At 37.2% G+C, this 23,550-nt stretch overlaps 1 protein-coding gene across 26 annotated transcripts in view; it reads right to left on the bottom strand.

Annotated features, from left to right (window-relative positions):
• LOC131438950 (potassium voltage-gated channel subfamily KQT member 1) overlaps positions 1–23,550 on the bottom strand; it is an 892,435-nt gene that overhangs the window by 54,164 nt on the left and 814,721 nt on the right. For 15 of the 26 annotated variants that reach the window (XM_058609372.1, XM_058609378.1, XM_058609373.1 and 12 more), the window contains one exon: positions 16,148–16,275. The exons of the other annotated variants lie outside the window; for them this stretch is intronic. In XM_058609372.1, coding sequence (XP_058465355.1) covers positions 16,148–16,275 — 128 coding nt within the window. The remainder of the gene's footprint in view (positions 1–16,147; positions 16,276–23,550) is intronic. 26 annotated transcript variants of the gene reach the window in all.

The following is a 23,550-nucleotide window of genomic DNA, read 5'->3' as shown; positions in this document are numbered from 1 at the left end:
CCCAGTCCCAGTCCCAGTCCCAGTCCCAGTCCCAGTCCCAGTCCCAGTCCCAGTCCCAGTCCCAGTCCCAGTCCCAGTCCCAGTCCCAGTCCCAGTCCCAGTCCCAGTCCCAGTCCCAGTCCCAGTCCCAGTCCCAGTCCCAGTCCCAGTCCCAGTCCCAGTCCCAGTCCCAGTCCCAGTCCCAGTCCCAGTCCCAGTCCCAGTCCCAGTCCCAGTCCCAGTCCCAGTCCCAGTCCCAGTCCCAGTCCCAGTCCCAGTCCCAGTCCCAGTCCCAGTCCCAGTCCCAGTCCCAGTCCCAGTCCCAGTCCCAGTCCCAGTCCCAGTCCCAGTCCCAGTCCCAGTCCCAGTCCCAGTCCCAGTCCCAGTCCCAGTCCCAGTCCCAGTCCCAGTCCCAGTCCCAGTCCCAGTCCCAGTCCCAGTCCCAGTCCCAGTCCCAGTCCCAGTCCCAGTCCCAGTCCCAGTCCCAGTGTTTCCAGCATTTCAAGATTGTCTTTCTGTAATTCAGAATTAAAATTCGAAAAAAATGATCGTTGAGAATTAGTTGATGTTCACAAGAGGCCAATCTGAAATACCATTTATAGATCGAGATTGGTCGGAAGAAACAAATTTGCCAGATGCAGTCGCGATCGAGTTCAGCGTGTCTGGTTAGGAAACAGTACCGATTTTGTTCCGTGCACTATTAAGCATTTCAAAACGTGAATCCTCGAAATGCTTCTTCGAACGCAAATTTGGATGTTTGGGGCTATTTACACTGAAATAAAATTGGACAAAAATAAAAGAAATGTGCAAAAAAAGGATTATGAAATCAGCCAAAAAATGTTCGGACATGATAACAACAGAAAGAAACGGTTATGTGCCTTGAGCATAAACTTAGGTTAACCCCTAAACCATACCGTTTTCGTTCGGCAGCAAAGATGACACTTCGATGCCGATTAAAATGTGTTTTCTAATACTTTGCGTCTGCTTAGCGGTTTAAGTTGAACTGTTTAAGTTTGCACTAAGTAGTTCAATTTGAACTGCTCTGCACTGACGAGTCTAAGACGAAACGTAAAGATAAGAGAGAAAAGTAAAAGTAGTAGGTCCTTCAAGAAACATCGCAGCCGTCTTTGTCGTATCTGGAAGGAGGAGAATTGCTTCAGCACTTAGAACTGATCTTTTCAAGTTCACGACGAAAAATCTATCGTAAGTGACTGGGTCAACGTGAAGAGTAAACTGTAGGAAAGGCTGTTCACAATTTGAAGTAGCCATCTTGAGAAGTTCCATTTGACGTTCGTTTTGAGAACATGCTACGCTGAAATTGTCACCCAGAGCTTGAAATTGTCGCTTATTTTTAATGAAAGATTATACTTTCACAGCCTTCCCGTCATTTTTACTGTCTCAATTGTAAATGATCGTACTCAAAACAAACGAAGAGAGAGAAAGCATATTCGCCTTTCACTTCAACAAAAGAGAGTAACAATGCTAACGTCACTTGTCTCCTTATGACAAAACGAAATCAAATTATCATTTGCAAGGACATTTAGTCGAATTTTAAAGCTCAATCTTTCTTCAATACATTAAAAAAATCTGTGATGTTTGGATTCAAAGAGAGTCTAAAATATAATAAATCAAAGTTATTACGCTCTAGAATCTCTTTGATTCGAAAGAAAATCGTTGAATCGGGTATACCTTTAGGGATGATTTTTAAACTGGTTTTCTGGACTACTTCGTGAGAGATTTCAGACATAAAGATATCAATGATGAATTTTAAAAAATCTTACGATAGTTAGTTTAATTCTTAATAAAATTTCAGTTACAAGTAAAAAGATTTCAAAATATGTAATCAAGAAATATCTTTAATGTCGTTTTCGCTTGATGCCAAACCTAACCCAGTTTCCACTGTAACTGCCGTCAAACCGTTTGTTTGAAGCCAATTTCGAACCTAGTTTCAACGTTGTTGAACTGAAAATCGAGTCAGTTTCGAACCTGGTTTTTATATCAGGTTGTGCGAAATCAATACAGTTTCGTGAAACGTGTTCGTTTGATGAAACTACCCTGGGCCTGTTTCAGTTTTCTCAAGCGTAAACGACATAAAACGATAGTGGAAAATGAAGATATCTTGCCTACTTTGTGATAACGGCCAATAAACTAGCAGTCAATATCCACTTTGAAGTGGAATTCCAGATGCATCGGTTGCCAGCAAACACTCTTCAAAGTGAATGTTGACAGATGATTCGCGGACATTTCGTTGATTAATAGCGTTCCGAAAGGACTGAATATTTATGCATTAATTTAACTACAAACATTCCGGTAATAATAAGATTATGTCATACAATCACTAATCCGACAGCTCAGTTCGTTTCTGGATGCTCGCTCGTATTTAGCAGGACAAACTTTTTTCTCTTATCCTAATCTGGTCACGCAAACGAGCGGCACGATAGAAGCACAGGCGCATGCAAAGGCACAAACCAGCAACCCGGACCGAAACAGGCTGTCAACTGTGCTGGAGTTTATTGGTGAAAGAAGGTTTTGATACGATCCGAACGATAGCTTGTTAATTTGCCTTAATTAAAATGTATGTTTCACCATCCTTGTTTAGAGAGGCATACGGAGTATACCGGTGCACGTCTGTTCAAGTACTCACGCTGACTTTCCAATGAACATCTATTTTGCTACTTTTTCAGATGGGAAGCCTTCGTCCTGAGTGAGAGCGAGGCGATTTGTTCGTTGGTTCGTGCACAGATTGGTTGTTCATGCGAAATGCGTCATTTTAACAAAGCAAAGGTAACACGCTATCAGATTTCAGAGTACATTTAATACTACATGCATGCATTTACGTACAATTTTACATGTGTTTGTATAATCAGTTTGTAGACTAATGGTACTTTCAGGGTTTTAACTTAGGTTTTAAGTATGTGCTTGCGAATAGTTGTTCAGTGCAAAGAATGGTGCGATTGTTCATAGACAGGCTTTGGCATGTACCATCAGAATAAATAATTTATATTCTCATGCAATTTATCGGAATCTTTAGGGTACAATAATGACATATGGGACGATGAAAGAGCTTCGACCTAAAAATGTTCCCGGTGCAGAAGAATCTATCGGTTACTTTCCGAAGTATCGGAAATCGGTAGGATGTAGAACACACAAAGCTGGGCATGTATGACCGGACCAAGGAAGATGGTAAAAAACTGGATTATGATAAAAAAAATCGGCAATTGAACAGAAGATTCAATTATTCAGGTTAAATCAATCAAAGACAGAAGAAATTCAGTGCCGCTGGCCACAGAAGAGTTAGTTGTCGAGTTGAAACAGAAACACGAAAGTTGATAACTTTAGCTATTCGATGATTTCCTAGTTATATATGATGCTGATTTTCTTTTCCAATATCAAACCCTCAACCCAAAAATTTCACGAAACCATCATCGCAAACCAGAATGAGGAAGCACTGGAAAAATGATTAGAAATGGAATCCAAGTGACATAGAAGAGGGCAAGGCTACCGACATGTTAATTTTTTTTTCACGTAGTCGATAATCGACATGAGACGGAACATCTGCAAAGTTGAGGAAAGTTCCAACGATACAACTGAAGAGAAAAAAAAAACACATTTTGTGCATCACGTTACTGCCTTGTAATTAAAAATGGTCCATAATTCAATTTGCTGTTGAAAAGCGTCCTTTTATTATTATTATTATTATTATTATTATTATGTATTGAAAAACGTTACCGGGAATGTGCAGGTGTGAAATGTATTTTACATTGGGTGTTTGGGAGGTTCTGTGTGTTTTTGTCATGTCAAAGCTTGAAATTATTTAACCTTAAACCGCTAGCGGTAACTTGTGTATATACAAAGAGGATTTTGATTTTACAGATCCACGAATGGTGTTGGTAAAAACTATTCACTATTACACTGGCTTTATAAATAATCTGTGCGCCCGTTTTTGATTGTTACAGCAATGATTAATATAAAAGTATGTTTCGGTACTACTGGATTCATATGCCTGTCTGTATGTACGTATTAATTATGTGCATTTTTATAATTCGATGCTGTTATCCGGTTCAAGTCTAGCAGCGTCTATGTTATGTTAATTCAGCAAAATTGATCAGTATTTACAATACAGGAAAACTCCTACTACGCAAACAGCATATTCTGGCGCTTGCTGCGAATTGCCGTGAATACTAGAATATCTACAGTACTATGAATACGTAACGCTAAAGTGCATTGATTGAAATGTGGTTGTTTGAAGTCATCGTTGCATGAAATTGTTTCCATCGGTTGAACTCTCTCTCTCTCGTCGTGGTTAATATATTCGGTATTCAATATTGTAGCTACGCGTCCATGAAGCCGGTATAAGATAATTTTGTACGTATTTCGTATGTATTGAAAGGTAGTATGTGCAGTTTTAGTAATGATTAGTGAAATACAACATTGTTTTAAAATTCGATTAAAAGTTGTATATTTTGTATTGAGTAAAAGCATTTTCCAATTAGTGTACAATACATTCCCAAGTGTTGTTCATGAAAAGTTCGAACAGATTAACAAAACACGCTATTTGCTCGTCAAGACCCATCATTATGAAACAACATCAGGACACAGAAACTTGATATGAATAATGGACAAGCTGTTGAGCAGCCGAGATTTATACTGTTTGACAGCTTAAAAATAGAAAATATAACGTTTGTATTTAACCAAAAAGGGACATAAATAGTCGATTTTTTATGGGTTTACCTTCTACCCGCCCTGACGAAGCTACCCATGCAGCATCAATCATAGTAGCCCATGCGTCAGCAGACAAAATTTGACAGCTTTATCAGTCAAACTCTAACCGTGATGGCAAAAACAGTGAAAAAACTCCGTTCAGAAGTGTGCGCGTTCAAAGAACGGCACCCTGCCGCGTCGAAAACGGACATCGTGCGGCAACTTGTGGAGGCCGGGAAGTTTGGGATTATTATTATTGCACTGCGAGCCGTTCACCGAGGTCGGTTTTATTTTGTTCTATTGAATAGAAAATCCTAATCGCTCACAGAAAACAATTTTTTTCGGGGCTGCGCAAAAAAAAAATAACGGTGTGAATGTCTTCAGCAAGCAGTCGTAAAATGTAACAACTTGCTATGTGGGAAGCAGCGAAAGTAGTCAAAAGGAAGTCCAACATGTCGGTCAGTTATGTTGATGTTGTTAAGTCAACTGTATAGAACATTAAAGTGAAATGTGAACTGAGGTCATTAAAAGCCCAGAAGTGACCTCGCCTAGAAACTACGGGCCCGAAAGCGTTCTAAAGCAAATATGCAGGTGACATCGTATAGGACGATAAAACATACATGTAGGCTAACTTTTTACGCATCCCTGGTAAAAGATTGTACACTACGAAAGACAGAGGAAGCCTAAAGTCCAAGTTTGAAGAGCAGAAGACAGACAAATTTGCGAAAAAGTATTTCGTTCGGCAAGCCACCTGTATGTGCGGTCAAATCAGTCATCTGTCAACTCTCAATTGAGAATAATAACAATGAAATCTATGTCAAAGAATGCCTTCGAGAACGCCTTTTGCAACTTCAAAAGCAGCTTTCTTATACCGTTTTCGTTTATTGATCAGAGCAGCTCGAAAGCTGACCCAGAGTCGCCCAAACAACGTTTGATATGTTTGTTTTAGCAACCTGCGGTCGCTCTAGATCGGACTCCAATCGCGTAGTTTCGCTCTGAAAATTTTCTCGGGTCGTACCACGCATCCAGCCGAGTTTGTTTATTTTTTCTTTTTTTCATGAGTTGTTATTTAGGGCGCGTACCACGTGTTCGTTTTACTCGGAGTCAGAGTAGCCCGCGTCTAGGTTCAAAAACGAAAACGGTATTAAACAACTTGTTTTGACACGATCTTGCCTCTACTTAACAGTAACGAAGGAACGGTACGAAAAATATAATGTCGCTGTGTTAGTTCGTGACATTTATACTTCAAACTGAAATTTTGGGCCTAATCCTAATTGTAGAACGAATTGAAGACTGATTGTCGGAAAAATGGAAGAAGAGTTGACAAACTCGCGACTCAACACTTCAATCAGAAGTGAAAGTCTGAAAGCGAGAGGTTGAAATTCAAATATGTTATTGCAAAAGTGCAAAGGAATATACTTTAGGAAAATAAATGCTGATTAAAAGTTTTTTTTTTTAAATTTTGCTAAGCCTATAACATTTCCGGACACATTTATATGCCCTATTTACGAAAAGGGTAGCAAACTTATTTGTAAAAACTATCTGGCTGCAGCACCTTAAAAGTACACTGAGATCTTTTTTATGTGTTTTTTACGCGAATTGCCGAACTTTCGCGGTTTGTTTTTTACGCGAATTTCCAAAGTTACGCGATTTTCATGCGAATTTTCAAAAGAAAATCTGGTGTTATTCAGAAATTTTTTCATTGTCAATCCTCTGAGTCTGATTTTTCTTCAAAAATTTTATTTTTCGAGATTACACCATGCATGTTTTATGCATTTCTAACACATTTCGCATCAAAAGATTTTTTTAGATTTCGTAAATTTCAAAATTGTTCCAAGTCCCAAAGTCGATATTTATCAAACAAATTTTTATCGAGATAACACCAGATCTCGAAGTTTCATGAATTTTTGAAGTCATTTGGGCTTTCTATAGTTTTGCGTTTTTACGCGGATTCCGGAAGCTATGCGGTTTATTTTACGCGGATTTCCGAAGTTGCGCGGTTTTTTTTCGTGCGGTATGTAATTTCCGCGTAAACGAAGACCTCAGTGTACTGTATAGAGTTATGTTCCAAAGACTACGCCCGTCTGCTTTGTCCTTTGTCATCGAATACCAATGCGGTTGTCTCAAAGAACGGGTAAACGTGGACGAGATCCTAAAACATTAGTACGATTCAGTAAAACGTAACGAACTGTGATCGGTCATGCTGGAATTTAGCGTCCAGTTATATGGATCTCATCCGATGCATTTATGACGTTAGAGTGAAGCAGGGTGATGTACTCTCAAAATTTTCAAGTAACTAAATAAACATTTGATCAACATGTTCTGAAACACTCCCCGAAAAATTTCTTTGGGTACGCGTCTGATCATCTTTCACCACTACGCGCTCCCATGCCCACTTGTTTCTGACAATTCAAGGGTACCTTTTTTTAATTCGACTGATTTGGTCGCAATCTGCGAATCGATTCATTTTATGACTTGATCATATTCGGAGATGGTGGCAGGGGTATCGAAAAAAGTAAAAATTCGATGCAATAAACCATTTTTCTGTGTCATTAAAGGGATGAAGAAATGGTGTTCGACGTCCTTCTGCTTCAATTCATACGGCACCCGATTTTCTACCTTTCGGATCATTCCCATTGCTTTTGAATGTTGGTAACAGGCTGGCTGAGTAAATCCGATTGATGTTGCAAGTTCTTCTTGCTTTAGCGACAGGTCTTGATCGTGCGATTCGCCCAATACGAACTTCAAACATTGATGGGACTCCGTCTCGTTCCTAGTCTTCAAAATCGAAACTGCCACTTTTAAACCGTGCGAACCATCTCCGACACATTCACTCAGCTAGAACAGGCTTACCATAAACTTTCACCGAAATACGATGCTTTTCGGCGGTTGTTTTTGACTTGAATACGTCGTATCTTAATATGGGGAGCCTTTTCAAAAACCGCCTTGTTCAAGAATGAGTAGAACTGAATCGTTAATATCTTGAGTTGTACTAAACACAACAACATAATTCTTCCTTCATATCGTCAGAAATATGATCAGCAAATTTTGGATTAATTTTCAACAGTGTGAGATAACCAAAAATAACGCAAAAATTTAGTTTTCTCAAAGTTTAGTGAGGAGAATTTTTGCCTTTTTCGCACCCGGATGACGGTTTTGAGGTAGACAGGCATATATCAGTCCCGACGATTAACTGGACGAGTATAAAATGGTCGAAAATCGATCACTTCTTCTTGTGTGTCAGACGGAACTGGACCTGGTAGACCTTCCAATAGCAGCTGTAAAAACAGACCTTTTTCGTGTTGTGAAGCCTCAAACGCTCAAGTAGCTCTCATTTTCTTTTGTACGCCTCGGAATGTCGGATTTTTCGCTTTGCTCGATTATTCAATAATCGAGTAAAATTTTCCAACTTTTCGATTCAATTTTAATCGATTATCTTGTTATTAATCGATTACTCGATCAATTTTTCGATTATTGTTATAGAGTATTTCAAAGTATTGGAATAGCTTAGTAATCGAATGTTAATTTCAAACTAATCGATTAAATATTACTCGATTATCACAGTGGCGAAAAATAGTCCTCTCAACTAGCAGCAGCAACAGCAAATTATCAATAATCGCATTCAGCTGCTGAATACTGGAGCTTGATTCGGGAACTGAATTCTGGAACTTGGGTTCTTGTCCTCCGAATTTGTGGAATAATTCTAGGTTAAGAATTTAGTTTCAGAATACTGGTTCTGAATTAAAAATTAAGACACTGAAACTGAATACTAATATTTGAATCAGATTTTTGGAACTGGTTTCTTGTCTAGATTTTGGAACTGAAATTAGTTCCTTAATTTATGTTCGCAACTCAAATTCTGATTCAGGAATTCAAGTTCAGATCTTTGGAACAAATTTAAGGTATGAGTTTTAGATCAGGATTCTATAACTAAGTTTTAGGTCAGAGTTCCTAACTTGAGTTTTGGCATTGACTTCGGTGCCAGAATTGAATTCCTGATTTCAGTTTCAGAAGTCAGAAGCTGAATGGTATTTTTGAAACAAAGAAAGCTTCCACAATTCACACAATTCATCAACTAACTGATTTTAAGAAATGTGAAGGAAACGTATCAGTTTTATTCATATTCCCGTCATCCAGCTATGTCGCTGACATTACCTACCCGTTCTTTTTCCACATTGAAATAATAAAGAAGAACGCCCCGCAAAATCACTTTATTCGCCACAGAATTCGATATGTTCATAGTAAAAAAAGTATTGATTACGTTTCATCTAAATGACTCATATTGAATCTGAAACTGAATGACAAAAGCTTTTCGTCGCTTATTTGGAAAGGTAAATCATTGGAATCTTACACTTGAGTTATATTTTATTTCAAGTTACAGTTTCATTTCAATTGAAGAAGAGATAATGCATACGGCCTGCTCAGCACAGAGGAAATTGATCTCGGAGCAGTTTTCGCTCTCGCTGGATGTCAGAAATCGAGGAGAATGCGTGTGTAGGAGTCAAAAAACGGCGGGCTAAGATCGATCGACTCCACAAGATAATCGGAGAGCCGCTCCAACTTGATATGAATGGTTAACTAGATTGAAAAAGACTTTACGTTATAATGAAGTAAATAAAATTGGAATTGCATTGGTGTGCAAAATTAAAATTTAATTTTGCCCAACTGGGCTGAAAAGTCTCGGGCCTAACACAGGCCTTTATTACCGTTCTCACTTCCACTTTCACATTCACTTCACTTACATGTCACTTCACTTGATTTTACCTATTACCAGTATCACGCATAGTGAAGTGATCACTGTGGTGGAAAAAACTATTTTTTTTCAACAAAATGTTAATGGCGTGATGTTCATAATGACATCAAGTTCATCTAAGTAATTACTTTTATCTCTGAAGCGACTTCCGTAATAAGGACCTACATTCACTTCACTTGCTTTCCACCGTGAAGTGATACCCAAAATAAGGGTCACAGTCACTTCACTTGGTTTTCACCGTGTAGTGACACAGGCAATAAGGGCCACATAGATGGTGTCAGTTTCATAACAGTCACTTTTTTCAGTTAATACTAACCTTTGAAAAACAGCTGTTAAAATTTCATGAAATTCTATTCATTGGTTTGTGAGCAACAATAAAACGTTGGTTTACTGACTTCAAACGTGGTCGTAAAGACACCAATGATGCAGAACGCAGTGGACATCCAAATGAGGGTTTCTGGTAACACCAGAAACAAAGCAAACTTCACAAAATCTTTTTGAATGATCGAAAAGTGAAGTTGCGTGAGTTAGCTGACATCGTAAAGATATCAAAAGAACGTGTTAAATTTATATTGCATGAGCATTTCATTATGAGAAAGCTCTGCTCAAAGTGGGCACCGCGTTTTTTCACTGTTGACCAAAAACAAGAACGTGTTGATGATTCTGAGCAGTGTTTGGTCATTTTGAAACGTAACAAACCGGAATTTTGGCGTCGATATGTGACAATGGATGAAACATGGATTCATCACTTCACTCCGGAATCAAAACGATCGTCATCTGGTCTGGACCGCAACTGGTGAACCAATCGGCTGGAAAGGTTATAGCCTCGGTATTTTGGGATGTGCGTGGTGTAATATTTATCGACTATCTTGAGATGGCAATACCATCAACAGTGAATATTATATAGCGTTTTCTTTGCTTCATCAAGACACCGTGCCACAACTCAATCAAAACAATGGCGAAACTACATGAATTAAACTGCGCATTACTGCCACATCTACCGCATTCGCAAGATTTGGGTCCCAGTGACTACTGGCTGTTCGTAGACCTGAAAATATGCTCGCAGGTAAGAAATTTCGCTCGAATTATCGCTAAAACTGAGGCTTATTTTTGATTTTGATTTATTTTTTCTATGTCGTTAGGAAATGTTTAAGTATCCAGACACGTTGGAGCTGTCAAGGAAACGCAATATGAATTGGTCTAGTAGAGATTCTAAGACCGACAAGGCCTGGCTTTATTAAATCGGTCACGATCACGAACTCATCAAGCTATGGAAAAAGAAGCACCAGCGCATTCATGCAAAAAAAAAACAACAGGTAAATTGAGTGATTTGCGAAGCGGATTGGTTCACCATCCCCCGTATTCTCCAGACCTGGTCCCCAGCGACTATTATCTATTTCCAAACCTGAAAAAGTTTCTCCAGAGAAAGAAATTTTCTTCGAATGCTTAGGTCATTGCAGAAACGGAAGCCTGGTTGGAAGGTCTTGACAAATCTTTTTTTTTCATAGGGCATCAAAATATTGGGTCAAGTGTATCGTTCTAAATTGAGATTATACTGAAGAATAAAAAAGTTTTCACGGTAAAAAATCGACTTTTTTTTTGTTAGGCCCGGGACATCTCATTCCATGCAGTATGTTTATTGGTTTCCGATTGCTTAACTCACCTGTCCTCTTTAATCTTTTTGGTGACTACTAACCTGCGCGGCGAAAAGAACTAGTAGCAATGCGTGTATAATTGAACGATGTACAGAGTAGTAAAACACGATTTGAGCTATCCGGTTTCGTAACTAAAATTTGAAGAACGATCTCTGCATTTGTCTATTTTTCGTTTCTTGCAAAACAATGGGAAAATAGTCGAAGATTTAATATTTTTTTTAACGAAAAATAAACTTAGTCAATTTCAACAAAACATATATTTCTGAGACCACATTGCCTTAAAATAAGCCAAAATTTGATTGGACAATATTGTGTAAGAAACCAATTGAAAGCCTCTGTTATTTTCCTCTTCATTGGTAAGAAACACATTGTAAATGATAAAGCTTCTTGAACTAACCTATTCGCCAATAAGACTGACATCACTGAGACCAAATCCCTAGACCAGGAGACTGGGAAGCATGCCAGGGACCATACGAAACATGGTTTGTTTTTTTTTATTTTCAGCTTACATTATTTCCATTGTTCACTGTTATGGTGGTCTATTCTAACAAAACTTATCGTATTTTACGCAACAAAACAAAAATACACGAGGGCAACAACTGGACAACATCACACATAGAGAAATATAATGTCTTTCAATCGAGCTTCGAGTTGAAATAGCGAATATTACTATAAATCTATTCTATTGTTGGAAATTGCATTTATCGGAAATTATCGAACTTCTTATATCATATATTGGTATATATAATTTCAAATAACACAACGATTACAATAAAAAATAACGCTTTCAATACATACGAATACACAAATACACAGAATGTTAGTTTAAGAAAAATACGAGCAAAACAAATTGAATTTTCATTTGCAACGAGAAACAGGGCTTAACATGAGATAAGATGATTCGTCTTGTTATATTCTTATCACAGACTACCCTACATTACCTCACGGGAATTGGAAGCGGGAATTACTTAAAAATTAGGTTATAATGCAAAATGCGGAATATAATGTATAAAATGAAACGGGTTTAAGGTGGTTAATTAAACGAGTAATTAAAATAGTTCAAAGCAAGCAACAGCGGCATTAGCATTTATATACGGAAAAAATAGCGAACGCCCGTGAGGTTATTTGTTTTTTTTGACATTGTGGTATAATTTCCTTGATTCTCGTAGCAATCGTTTAATGGCGGAATACGTAGTTACGGCACTAGGATGCAGCAGTCCCGAGCAAAAGGAGTTGCCAATGTTAGCGAAGTTTTGTTGTAACGAAATTGATTTTGATCCCACCGTTGCTGGTCAGAAATATCCTAAAAACGATTTCTGAATCTTTTGATATTAATATTTCTATTCATAGTTGTAAAATCTTGTGCAAAAATCTTCCCGATTTTTATAAACAAAATGACTCATTTTCATTTTCCGATTTGTAAAGGATCGGATTTTTCTCGATCATCGAATTGTAATTTTTTTTAATGAAAATTACTATATCAGTATGCTGAGTATGTTGCCTCCAGGTGCACCTACCTTCAGTCTTACGAAGGTGACACTCTATTTTGATCGGCTTCATGCCATTACGCGAAACCGGTGATGGAATGGTACGAAGCCAATGGCCTTGTTTTTAAGGCGAAGGAAAAAAAGAAAACTCACCAGGATTTTATCCATTAGAAAATTCAGCTCAAAAATATTCAAAAACGACAGAGACTTTAAGAAAGTTTTGATGAAAATATTTAAGAAAGGTGGCGCTAGTGTTGCATAGGATTCGATGGGAAACGTTAAGATGCGTGTATTAAGCATAGGAGAGGAGAATGAATATATCAAGTTAATTCTGAAATTCGGAATATTATTGGAGGATCATCTGAGTTTAGAAGCTTTGCGGTTCAAGTTGAGCAGCTAAGTGACAAAGGCAGTCCAGTTCGAACTGCTACAGTACTGCTGAGCCGAAGGCGAAGGAAATAAAAATTTACACAAAACGATTACTCTGTAACCAAAAACACCTAAATCTTCTGGGTTTCTCACAGGAAAGAAGCAAGTTAGGTTATTTGGAAATAGAAGTAAGGATATCAGAACCTCCATTAACAATCTAATTGGGTGTTCGTAAATTGAGTTAGTGCGTAAAAAAGTTATTTGGAAAACAAGTTTACGCTATTTGGAATTCGGTTCGGAAAAAAGTTTGTGCAGTGAATGCTTTCAAACCTAATCAGATGCATAATTTCGGAATGGGTTTGATGAGTAGGACCCGGAAAACAATATTTGCGGTCGGTCCAAAATCCGGAATGGCGACTTCCGGTTTATTAATATTCCTTGAAATCCTATACAATATGAGTAAGGGTTTTCAAGAAATATCGATAAATCAGAAGTCACCATATTGAGTTCTGAAACGAGCTCAAACAATTTTTGATATCTAATTATCAAATCCTTTCAAGGAATATCGACAAACCGAAGGTTGTCATCTTGGAATTCGAAACGACAACAAAAAATTTTTTTTTGTATCTGTTCTTCAAACCTCTTCCAAAAATACACATATCGTAAGGGTTTACAATAATATCGATAAACCGGTCGCCATATTGAATTTCGAAACGAGCTCAAACATCGTCTACCGACATCTGCTCTTCTAGCTCATTCCAAAAATGTCTATATTGTAAGGGGTTTCAAGAAATATCGATAACACGGAAGTCGCTATCTTGGATTTCGGAACAACCTCAAATAATGTTTTCTTGCATGTATCACCAAATCCGTTCCAAAAGTATCCCACTTATAAGAATTTTCAAGGAATATCGATATACCGGAAGCCGGCATCTTGGATTTCAAAACGATCTTCAACATCGTTTTTCGGTACCTACACATCAAATCCGTTCCGAAAATACCCAATCTGTAAGGGTTTTTAAGGAATATCAATAAACCGGAAGTCGCCAGGTTGAATTTCGAAACGACCTCAAACATCGTTTTCCGGTACTTACACATCAAATCAGTCTTGAAAATACCCACATTTTAGGAGTTTTCAAGGAATATCAGTAGCATAAAGCGGAGGTCGCAACCGACCCCAAACACCGGTTTTCATAAACTATTCAATATCAATTACCCGGAAATCGTTTTCATTTTATGCAAAAACCTCTTTTAACGATATAGGTTCGTGAAAAAAGTTCACGCTATTTGGTTTGGTTCGTAAAAAGAGTTACGTAAAAGGAGGTAACGTAAAAAAGTGCACGTAAACGGAGGGTTGGGTGTAGTAACCAGTAGAGAGTTGATTCTGAAGTAATCGACCATTTCGGCTAATTTGTCGGTTATTCCAAGAATTACGCTTATCACTGAATGAGCCATATGACTGACACATAGATGGCGCTTTCATTGTCATATCCATATGCCGTTTATGAAGTTTCAATTTTTAAAAAACTATGTGTGAATTTTCATAATTTTTGATTAATTGGGAAAAGGTGACAGCCATTTAAGTGAAGCTACTTTTGTTATTTTCGAAACAATGGAGACAAAACAATTTCGTGTATTTATTTATCATTGCTTCTTGATGAAAAAAAATGCTATACAAGCTCAACAATTACTTCAAAATTGTTGTCCGGACTCCATCGATGAGAACCATTTGTTATTAGTTTGCTGAATTGAAACGTGGTGACAGAGATGATGGTGAATCTTCTGGTCATTCAATAGAGGTGGATACTCCAGGAAACCGAAAAATGGTTTACAAATTGGTTATATCAAATAGTGAATTGAAATTGCGTGTGTTAGCTGGAGTCGTAGAGATATCGGAAGGCAGTGTGTTTACAATTATGAATGATCATTTGACCATGAGAAAGTTCTTTTCAAAGTGAGTGCAACATTTGCTCACCGACGGTTAAAAACAACGTGTTAAGGATTTAGAGCAGGTTTTGATCACATTATATTAATTTTTCTCGCAGATATGTGACAATGGATGGAACTTGGATCCATCACTTCATTCCGGAAACAAAACAATCGTCATCTGAGTGGGCTGCAGCCGGTAAACTATGCCCGAAAGGCACAACAGTCAGCTGGGAAGGTTATGACTTCAGTATTTTGAATGCAAAAATCAAGGAAAAAGCGACCTCATACCTCGAGAAAAAAGAACTACTGTTACGACTTAGACAATGCAATGATTCACAAGGAGAGAGGAGATTGATAAATTTAGGTCCATAATTTGTCACTTGAACATGTTGTAGAATATTTTCACTAAAATAATGTTTTAACAGCATTTAATTCTACCATATTCACGTCACTATACACAATACCACTTTGAAAATGTGCATAAACTGATACACTGAAGATGAATACATAAAGTATTCGAAATTCGTATGATGAAACGTTTTTCATAGTATTGTTGTGTATATTGACGTGAATATAGTAAAACAAAGGTGTTAAATCATTATTCTAGTGAATTTAGATCGATCTGTTGCAGTAATGGCATTTCACTAGAGTGATACATCAGCGTTTAAGTTTCATATCTACACTGAGGATACAGCCGGCGAACACCGCACAAGAAGGAAAGCGCAATTCTCCTCAGTGTCAAATAGACAGATTTCGAGTGTGCGCTTGTGTTTAAAGAAGCTGGTGCGAGTCAATCACGTTTTCCTCGCATCAATCGCTCTCACTTGCTCTCAACTAAATACACTCAAGTGTTCACTGGCACGTGCACTAGTGTGCAAACACTTCTTTTAATTGTTTTTTTTTCATAGAGTTTACAAATAATCTATAAATTGTCTTGTTGTATTAGGATATGGGTACTGGACATGAAAAATACATTGAACTACGTTGCTCGGGATTCGGCTGCCATTGCTAGTAACTCGTAATCTAGTATTTTCATTTCCGCACAAAATTATAACAGAAATACGTTTTCGGTCTGGCCGTCAAAGATTTGCGGTTTTTTTTCGGTAGTATGTTTGGAACGGACTAACAATTGCGTTGCCTAATTCATTCTACTCTTGTACTCTTGATTGTTTTGTCGGTAGGCCAATGATTTTTGAAAAGGAATTTGAAACAGTAATATAAAAAAAGAAAGATAGACAAAGAAAAAGAGAGAGAGAGAGCCTTGGCCTGCTCACCTAAACTGAAGGTTCCGAACACGATTCAGCAGGTCTGCATGTCCCGAGGTGTACTGCTCCATGACGTCTTTGACGTCGTACGGTTTTTGGGCTTCCCGAAATTTTCGACGTGCTACGAAATAGGTCAGCTGTTGGATTTGTTTTCCGCCCGGTGCCGTTTGTTGATTCGATGGGCATTGTGTTTGTTTGTGTGTGTGTGTGATTTCATTTTTAATTGTTTTCATCAGTGAAGTGTCGAAGCAAGGAACATTGGTTCCAGGTAAATAACATTCAATTGGCATTCGGTGGATTGGAGGAATTTTGTGTTGCACGAGGTTGTTTTGTGTTAAGAAAGGATTCAATTTACGCCAAGGTTGGGCATGGTTGGAAATAGAAAAGAATGATAGGGATCAGTAAGAGCATTTCACGCACCCTATTAGTAGTAGTTAGATTTTGGATTTGTGAAATCTTTTATCGCTTGGGTTAGGTTGGGGTATTTTGAGTTGGGGAGGTTTTTTTTTGCGGGTATACGTGAAATTCTTAACCATTTTGAAATATAGTTCATAATGTTTACTATTGTATCATCTAAACGATTATGTTCTTACATTGCCTTCGATTTTCTTTCGTTCACACATTTGCTGAATATTATTCTAGTCGCTATATAATGTGTAATTGTTGAAATATCATACACAAAATGTGTCTGATACGAAACTAAGAATTCAGGTCAAGTAGTAGTCTTACTCTAGATATACGTAGAAAACAAAATTGAATAGATAGATTTTAACTCTGGTTCATGTCTTTTAGATCTCTGGTTTGTGTTATAAATCTTGTAATTATTTTTTTTTCGTAGGTAAATAAATTAAAAAGATTACCGACACAGCCTGATCGAAAGTCCGAAATTGAAACTCTATTATTCGCTGAAGTCGATGGAAAAATTCCCTGCATTTGTCTGTTTACGACGGTGGAGATCGTGTTCTCCGAACACTGCGTTTGACGTTAAAGCAGCAAAACGACAAAAAACAGCATGACAAGTGGAATATGCAGCTGCAAGTACAGTGACCATAAAGCATAGGCACTTGGGGCATGAAAAAAAGTTACGATGACTTACGATCATTTATCATTTTCTGTGAAAGTGTAAATAACATGCTTTGTCACTCCTAGCTCCTAGAAGTTGGAGCTGAAAGCTATGGCTGTATGGATCAAAAAAATGAAACTAAAAAAAAGTTTTCTTGCTCTTACGACAGACATAATGCGAAACTATAAATAGTTTTCTGGGTTAGACGCTCAGACGGGTCGATTATTACGATGGAATGAAAAGCTCATCAATAAAAAAGTTTTTGTTTCTGTCAAGCATCGGGGACCAACAAAATTAATGACATAATCAACATAAATTTATTGTTTCGAACCTTTGATTAAGTACGGAGTGTTGTAATGCAATGTTCAATTTGTGTCGTCCGGTGCTCGATTCGTTGAATGTTGATCACTCTTCTATTGTGCTTACGAACATATTGAAAAATAAACATAACGAAAGGTTGAACCATGAAGGTCAATTCCCACCCGGAACATAATTTGGAATAAGAGTGAGCAATAACGGCAATACGGTGTAGTTGACTGTCTGTGTGCATTTCGAAGCCCATTGAATCTCTAGTGGACTGTAAATCGATTCACTCTGATTACCATTTCATATGTGGTGATGCTAGAATGTACTATCAGGTATGCAACTGAAGGTTCGGGAGGAAAGTACACTGTGCTCGGTTGTTGGTTACATACGTTCCATTTTTGCTCTGGAACGAGTGAGTTTACGCGTGAAACTAAACCTATCTGGCAGGATGTTGGAACTAATATGTGTATTATAGTACAGCTCCCGATTTCATACAGCTGTGGGATTACCTAAAACACTCCGCTCCATTCGAAGCCATGCTGTTTGTTTATTGATTATTTTATAATTACTCCAAACTTTGGATTGTATGTTATGTGCTACATAATATTCAGATAATAATAAGACGAAATCAAAATTGATGTGAGAACTAGTACTGAACGGAAGTAAACAACCAAAATAATGATTGGGGAAATTAGAAGCTGTAATAAAATTTTCTGGTGAAATGAAGGGAAAACGGACTGTTTCTAAACGTTGATAATTTACTACTGAGATTGGAGGAAGTTTGACGACACCGACATTCCATTACCTACACCTACGAGACGGAAATTTGGGACAACATACAATAAAACAACGATAAAACATATTCAGACTCGTGAACTGAGAGCTCATGGTTTTTCAGATACTTTAGGCTGCCTGCTGACAATATTTTTTCATAACATTTTTGACAGAGTTCTGCAGTTTACTAGGGCTATTGTACCAATAGTCATCTCATTTGTAGAGTCACCATGTTATTTTACCGATTATTAGACTTTCAATTCATTATTTGTGATAAAATCGGATACAATATTTTTGTAGTGCAGTAGTGCAGAAAAAATAGTTCGAAAATTATTCAATACTGTTGTTATAGCGACGCGAAAAAAAGGCGGGTGGGTAATGTCAGAGACATAACTGGATGTCGTGAATACGAAAACAATTGACATGTTCCTTAACACTTCTGAATATCAATTAGTTGATCAATTGTATGAAATTGTATGTAGAATTTGAAACGATGCACCTGAACTAAAGTACAGATTAGTTACGTTTAACATTCTGAAACACGAATATTATGAAATAACCAGTATAGTTCTTTATAATAAAATAATGGTGGCTCTGTAAAGAACCTTTTATGTAAGCGTTTGTGATGGAGAGTGAGTAGTTGAATTCGAATTCCGATGGATGCCGCTGACTTCCGTCATCTAATTCCAGGCTGAACTGTTGTACGTGGGTGCGATACTGATATGGTTGGTGTAGGTGTAGCTTTTACAACCGATTATAATATTCCAATAAAGAAAACATTAATTCGCTGGGTTGATCAATGATACAATAAGCCTAATTTATTGAACGAAACTATCAATATGCTATAGGGATTCGTTTCTGGCATTCAGAAGGGTCAACTTGCGTAATTCTCTACGACATTAAACTCTGGAACATTTTTCGCAAAAACAAAGAAGGCTTCACTTGATCTCCATTACTGTGAATTTCACACAACAAAAAGTGCACAAATCTAACCAAACTGTTCTAGATTTGTACTAAACTGAGCATTTTTACCTTCGATTTGCGAACAACAAATCCTAATAGTTCTTTAGAAAACTTTTGAGCCATTAGAACGGCTGATTTTGTGTAATGCTCTCCCCCGTTGTTTTTTCATCAATGCAAATGACTGGCAGCTGTGACGTAATCGCTCTTGTCGGAAGCGAAACTAGCTTTGCAAACGACACAAAATACATCTGCTCGCAGTGGCGATAGAATCCAAACTGATCCAATTTTGGTAAGGAGCTTTCTTTTTACGTGATTTCGTTTGTAGCTTTTTCACTAATGGGCGGTCCTAACGGCTATAAAAATAACCGCATACTGAATTTTAATGTGGATTATTTGATTTCGGATTTGCATAATTGATTGAAAGAAACTATCAATATGCTGTAGGGATTCATTTTTAGCATTCAGAAGGACCAAATTGAGGAACTCACTACGATATTCACCACTTTTCGGAACATTTTTCTCGAACGATTTGTGTACAGCAGCAGATAATTTGTTCTCTTCCTCAGAACGCGTTCTGATTGGCTGGTGTTGACATGGGTCAAATGAGACAGGTTTTTCAATAGTGTGCTATTGAAATACTTCAATACTTTTGCTATACACGTTTAAGTTGAAAAATTTCGATTCTATTGGTAGTTATATTATATAAATCCTTTTACAGATCACTGAGCTATGAGCTTTAAAATACGAGCAAGGCAAACGCGCCTTATGGATTATCCCCTTTGATACTCGTTTATACCAAACATTTCAGAAAAGTTTAATTTTGAATTATTTGAGATTATGTCACACAACTGATAATTTTATCATAAAATTGTGATCATATTTCCGATGGCGTGTAGCAAAAATTTTGTTGATTCGTTAGATACAACAAGAGATATTCACGATCAAAAACTTATCACTCTCTCAGAGGGTAAATTTTGAAAAGGCACCGTATTCACGACAAAATCGAAGCGAATTCTTCTTCCATCTTATTCTTGAAGTCAATCTATCGTACAGAGACAACAGATCTCACTTGTTGTCATGAATTTAGAAGAACCCAATCATTTGGATATTTTCGAAACGGATTCGAAAAGTAGGTCTAAGAAGATAATGTTTGGGATCGCTTCGAAATCCAAGATGGCGCCTGGCGGTTTATTGATATTTTTAGAAGCCCCCTACAATATGGGTATTTTTGAAAAGAATTTGATGAGTAGATGCCGGAAAAAAACGTTTGAAGTTGTTCCGAATTTCATGATGGTGATTTTCGGTTCATTGAAATTTCCTGCATTTACTCATCAAATCCGTAAAAGGTTGTAAAAGGTTTCAAGATATAACAACAAACCGGATACCGTCATGCTGGATAACGCAACGACCCAAAACATCGTTTTCTTGCATATATACATCAAACCCATTCCGAAGACATTCACATTGTAAGGGTTTCAAAGAAATATTATTAAACCGGATGTCATCATTTTGGATTTCAGAACCACTTCAAACATTTGTTTCTGGCATCTACTCATCAAATCCGTTCCAAAAATATCAACATTGTGAGGATTTTGGAGGAATACAAAAAATTCCCGAAGTCGCCATCATGGATTTCAGAACCACCTCAAACATCGTTTTCCAGCATAAACTTATCAAACCCAATTCGAAAATACCCCTATTGTAAGGGTTTTAAAGGAATTTTACTAAACCATTTTCCGGCTTCTGCTCATCAAATCCGTTTTGAGAATACCCATATTGTGAGAGATTTCAAGGAATATCGATAAACAGCAAGTCCACATATTGGATTTCGGAAGCAACTCAAATATCGTTTTCCGAAAATAGCCGTATTGTAATGGTTTTTTAGGAACTTCAATAAACCGGAAGCCACCATCTTGTAATTCAGAAACACCATCGTTCAAACGTTCAAACACCGTTTTCTGGCATCTACTCATTAAATCAGTTCTGCAAAAAACCCATATTGTAATGGTTTTCTAGGAACTTCAATGATCCGGAAGTCGCCATTTTGAGTTTCAGAAACACTTCAAACATTATTTTTCGGAATCTACACTTCGAACCCGTTCTAAAAATATCCATATTCTTGTGGTTTCCATGGAATATCAATGAGCCCGAAATCGTTTTCAATTTATGCGAAAACCACGTTTTACGAAGTAGGTTCGTAAAACAATTTTACGTTTTTTGGAATTACAGGTTACGTTATTTGGGATTTGGTTCGTAAAAAGAGTTACGTAAAAAGAGGCAGCGTGAAAAAGTGTACGTAAACTGAGGCTGGGTTCAACAATGTATAATGTCATGTAAATGAAAACAATTAACTCCGAAATTTGGACTCAAATTTCTGTCCAATAAATATTCGTTTATGCTTGGAATGCTTGACTTGATCCCTGGTTAGTTGTTCGAAATTAAAAAAATAACACCGCGGACTTCTACTAAACAGTAATAATGTCAGTGAACTTTATATCATAACCTTGTTTGAACACAACGCAATTCTCAATTGAAATGCAAACTTGGCCAGAAGCTGAATCGCTAAAACTTCGTAGATGTACAGCATTTTTCGCTGGATTTCCAACAGATTCTACTAATTTATGATACCTCAGTTGACGACACAAGCAAGACAGTTCACTCCCATTGAACATAATTCAAAATTGAGTGACACACCACTCAAATTCATTAAAAAGTGCACGTACTCTAAACTAGAGTTACCACCTATCTAATCATTTTTGAGTAAGGGACGAAGCTGTCAAAATTTGAGTATATTTTACTCAAAATAAGGAATGAATATTTTTTTCAAAATTTGAGTTTTTTGTATGAAGCTTTCAAATCGTGTTCTCTCTTTCGTTTCTCTTGCCATCATTCGGTTTAGAGCGAAGAACGATGTTCAACCGAAGCTTCTAGAATGTTTTACCTTTCTCATAGAAAGATAGCAAGGTAATCACTGTGAATACCGATGTTTAAACCGTGACTCGGAAGTTCATGACATTTGAATCAGCTCGTGAGTTGCCCGAGATCGAAAAAATATCTGTGTGCGTGACAAGAATATGCAGTCATTTTGAACGGTGATGGCTTAATCGACTTTTTTCGAGCTTTGATGCTAATGAAAGGTATTCAGGCAATGATAAAGAAAACCGTCACTAAACAGAAATATGAAATCGGTTACATTAACCTCAAAACTATTTGAGTTTGCAAGTCTTGTTAGTTGAAGGTGAATCATACACACTTCGGTTTAACCGATTCACAGTTTTTCACAAATTCAAATTTAAATGAAAGATCCCATAGCTTGCTCCGGTTTCGTAATTACAGGGTGATACATGGCAAAAATATCACAAACATGTGTTCTCGAAGCCAATTGGCACAAGCTTGAATTAAAATGTAAAGTCTCGTGATATGTTTATAAATGATGAGGTAAAAAGAAGAGAATTCCTGGAACTAGTCAGTAAATTCTTCTAGTTTGCAGATCTTGATCGTAATTTTTCCAATCAGAATGATTCTTGGGCTTTGCAGGTTCTCAATTTCCGTTTGCAGAAGCACCGGAAGTAGAAGTCAAAACCATCAAAATGCATCGATTTCTGAAGGGGCTGAGCCCATTATCCGTTTACATCCAAACCTTTATTTACGTTGGAATTTTCAACCTAAAAAAGTTTTCTCTATGTATTTATATTATTAGTATTTGAAAAACGTGCTTAATCCACCTAGCAGTGAGATGATACCTTTTTTTATCAATCCGCATGTGTTTTCTGCATGAATATTCTTCGGTGTTTCAGTTTTCATGACATTATTCTAGTGGCAATTTGAGATTTTAATCACTCATTACTCTGTTATGTCAAAACTGCAAATCGGATCGAATTTGAATCTTAAAGTGTAACAATCGATTAAACATTCCATGATATGTCGAAGTAATTTCCACTTTAGAGTTTAAGGTAATTTAAGGTACTTCCAGAGCCGGCATAACCCAAACCGATTCGTATGGCCATATGACGAATAAATGGCAATAGTTTTGAGTCCAACTTAAAAGCTTTTCGGGATTGTCATCTTGTATATCGTTTTGAATTTTAAAAATTCATCATCCTACAATTCCAGAATCGGAAGTCAGAATTGGATAAAATGGGGTTTATTTTAATTTGAACTTTTGTTTCTGAAATTCGATTTGGCTTTTTTGAGAAAACGATTGAGCTTTGAGAAACGATTCGATACTGGAACCGGAATTCGAAATTCGGTGTAACCGAAGTCAGACAAATTCACCTGAGTAGCTGTATAGTTTACATTTGTTTCA

Source organism: Malaya genurostris, chromosome 3 (assembly GCF_030247185.1).
Source record: "Malaya genurostris strain Urasoe2022 chromosome 3, Malgen_1.1, whole genome shotgun sequence".
NCBI classification, from domain to species: domain Eukaryota; kingdom Metazoa; phylum Arthropoda; class Insecta; order Diptera; family Culicidae; genus Malaya; species Malaya genurostris.
This window is presented reverse-complemented; position numbering and strand designations above follow the sequence as displayed.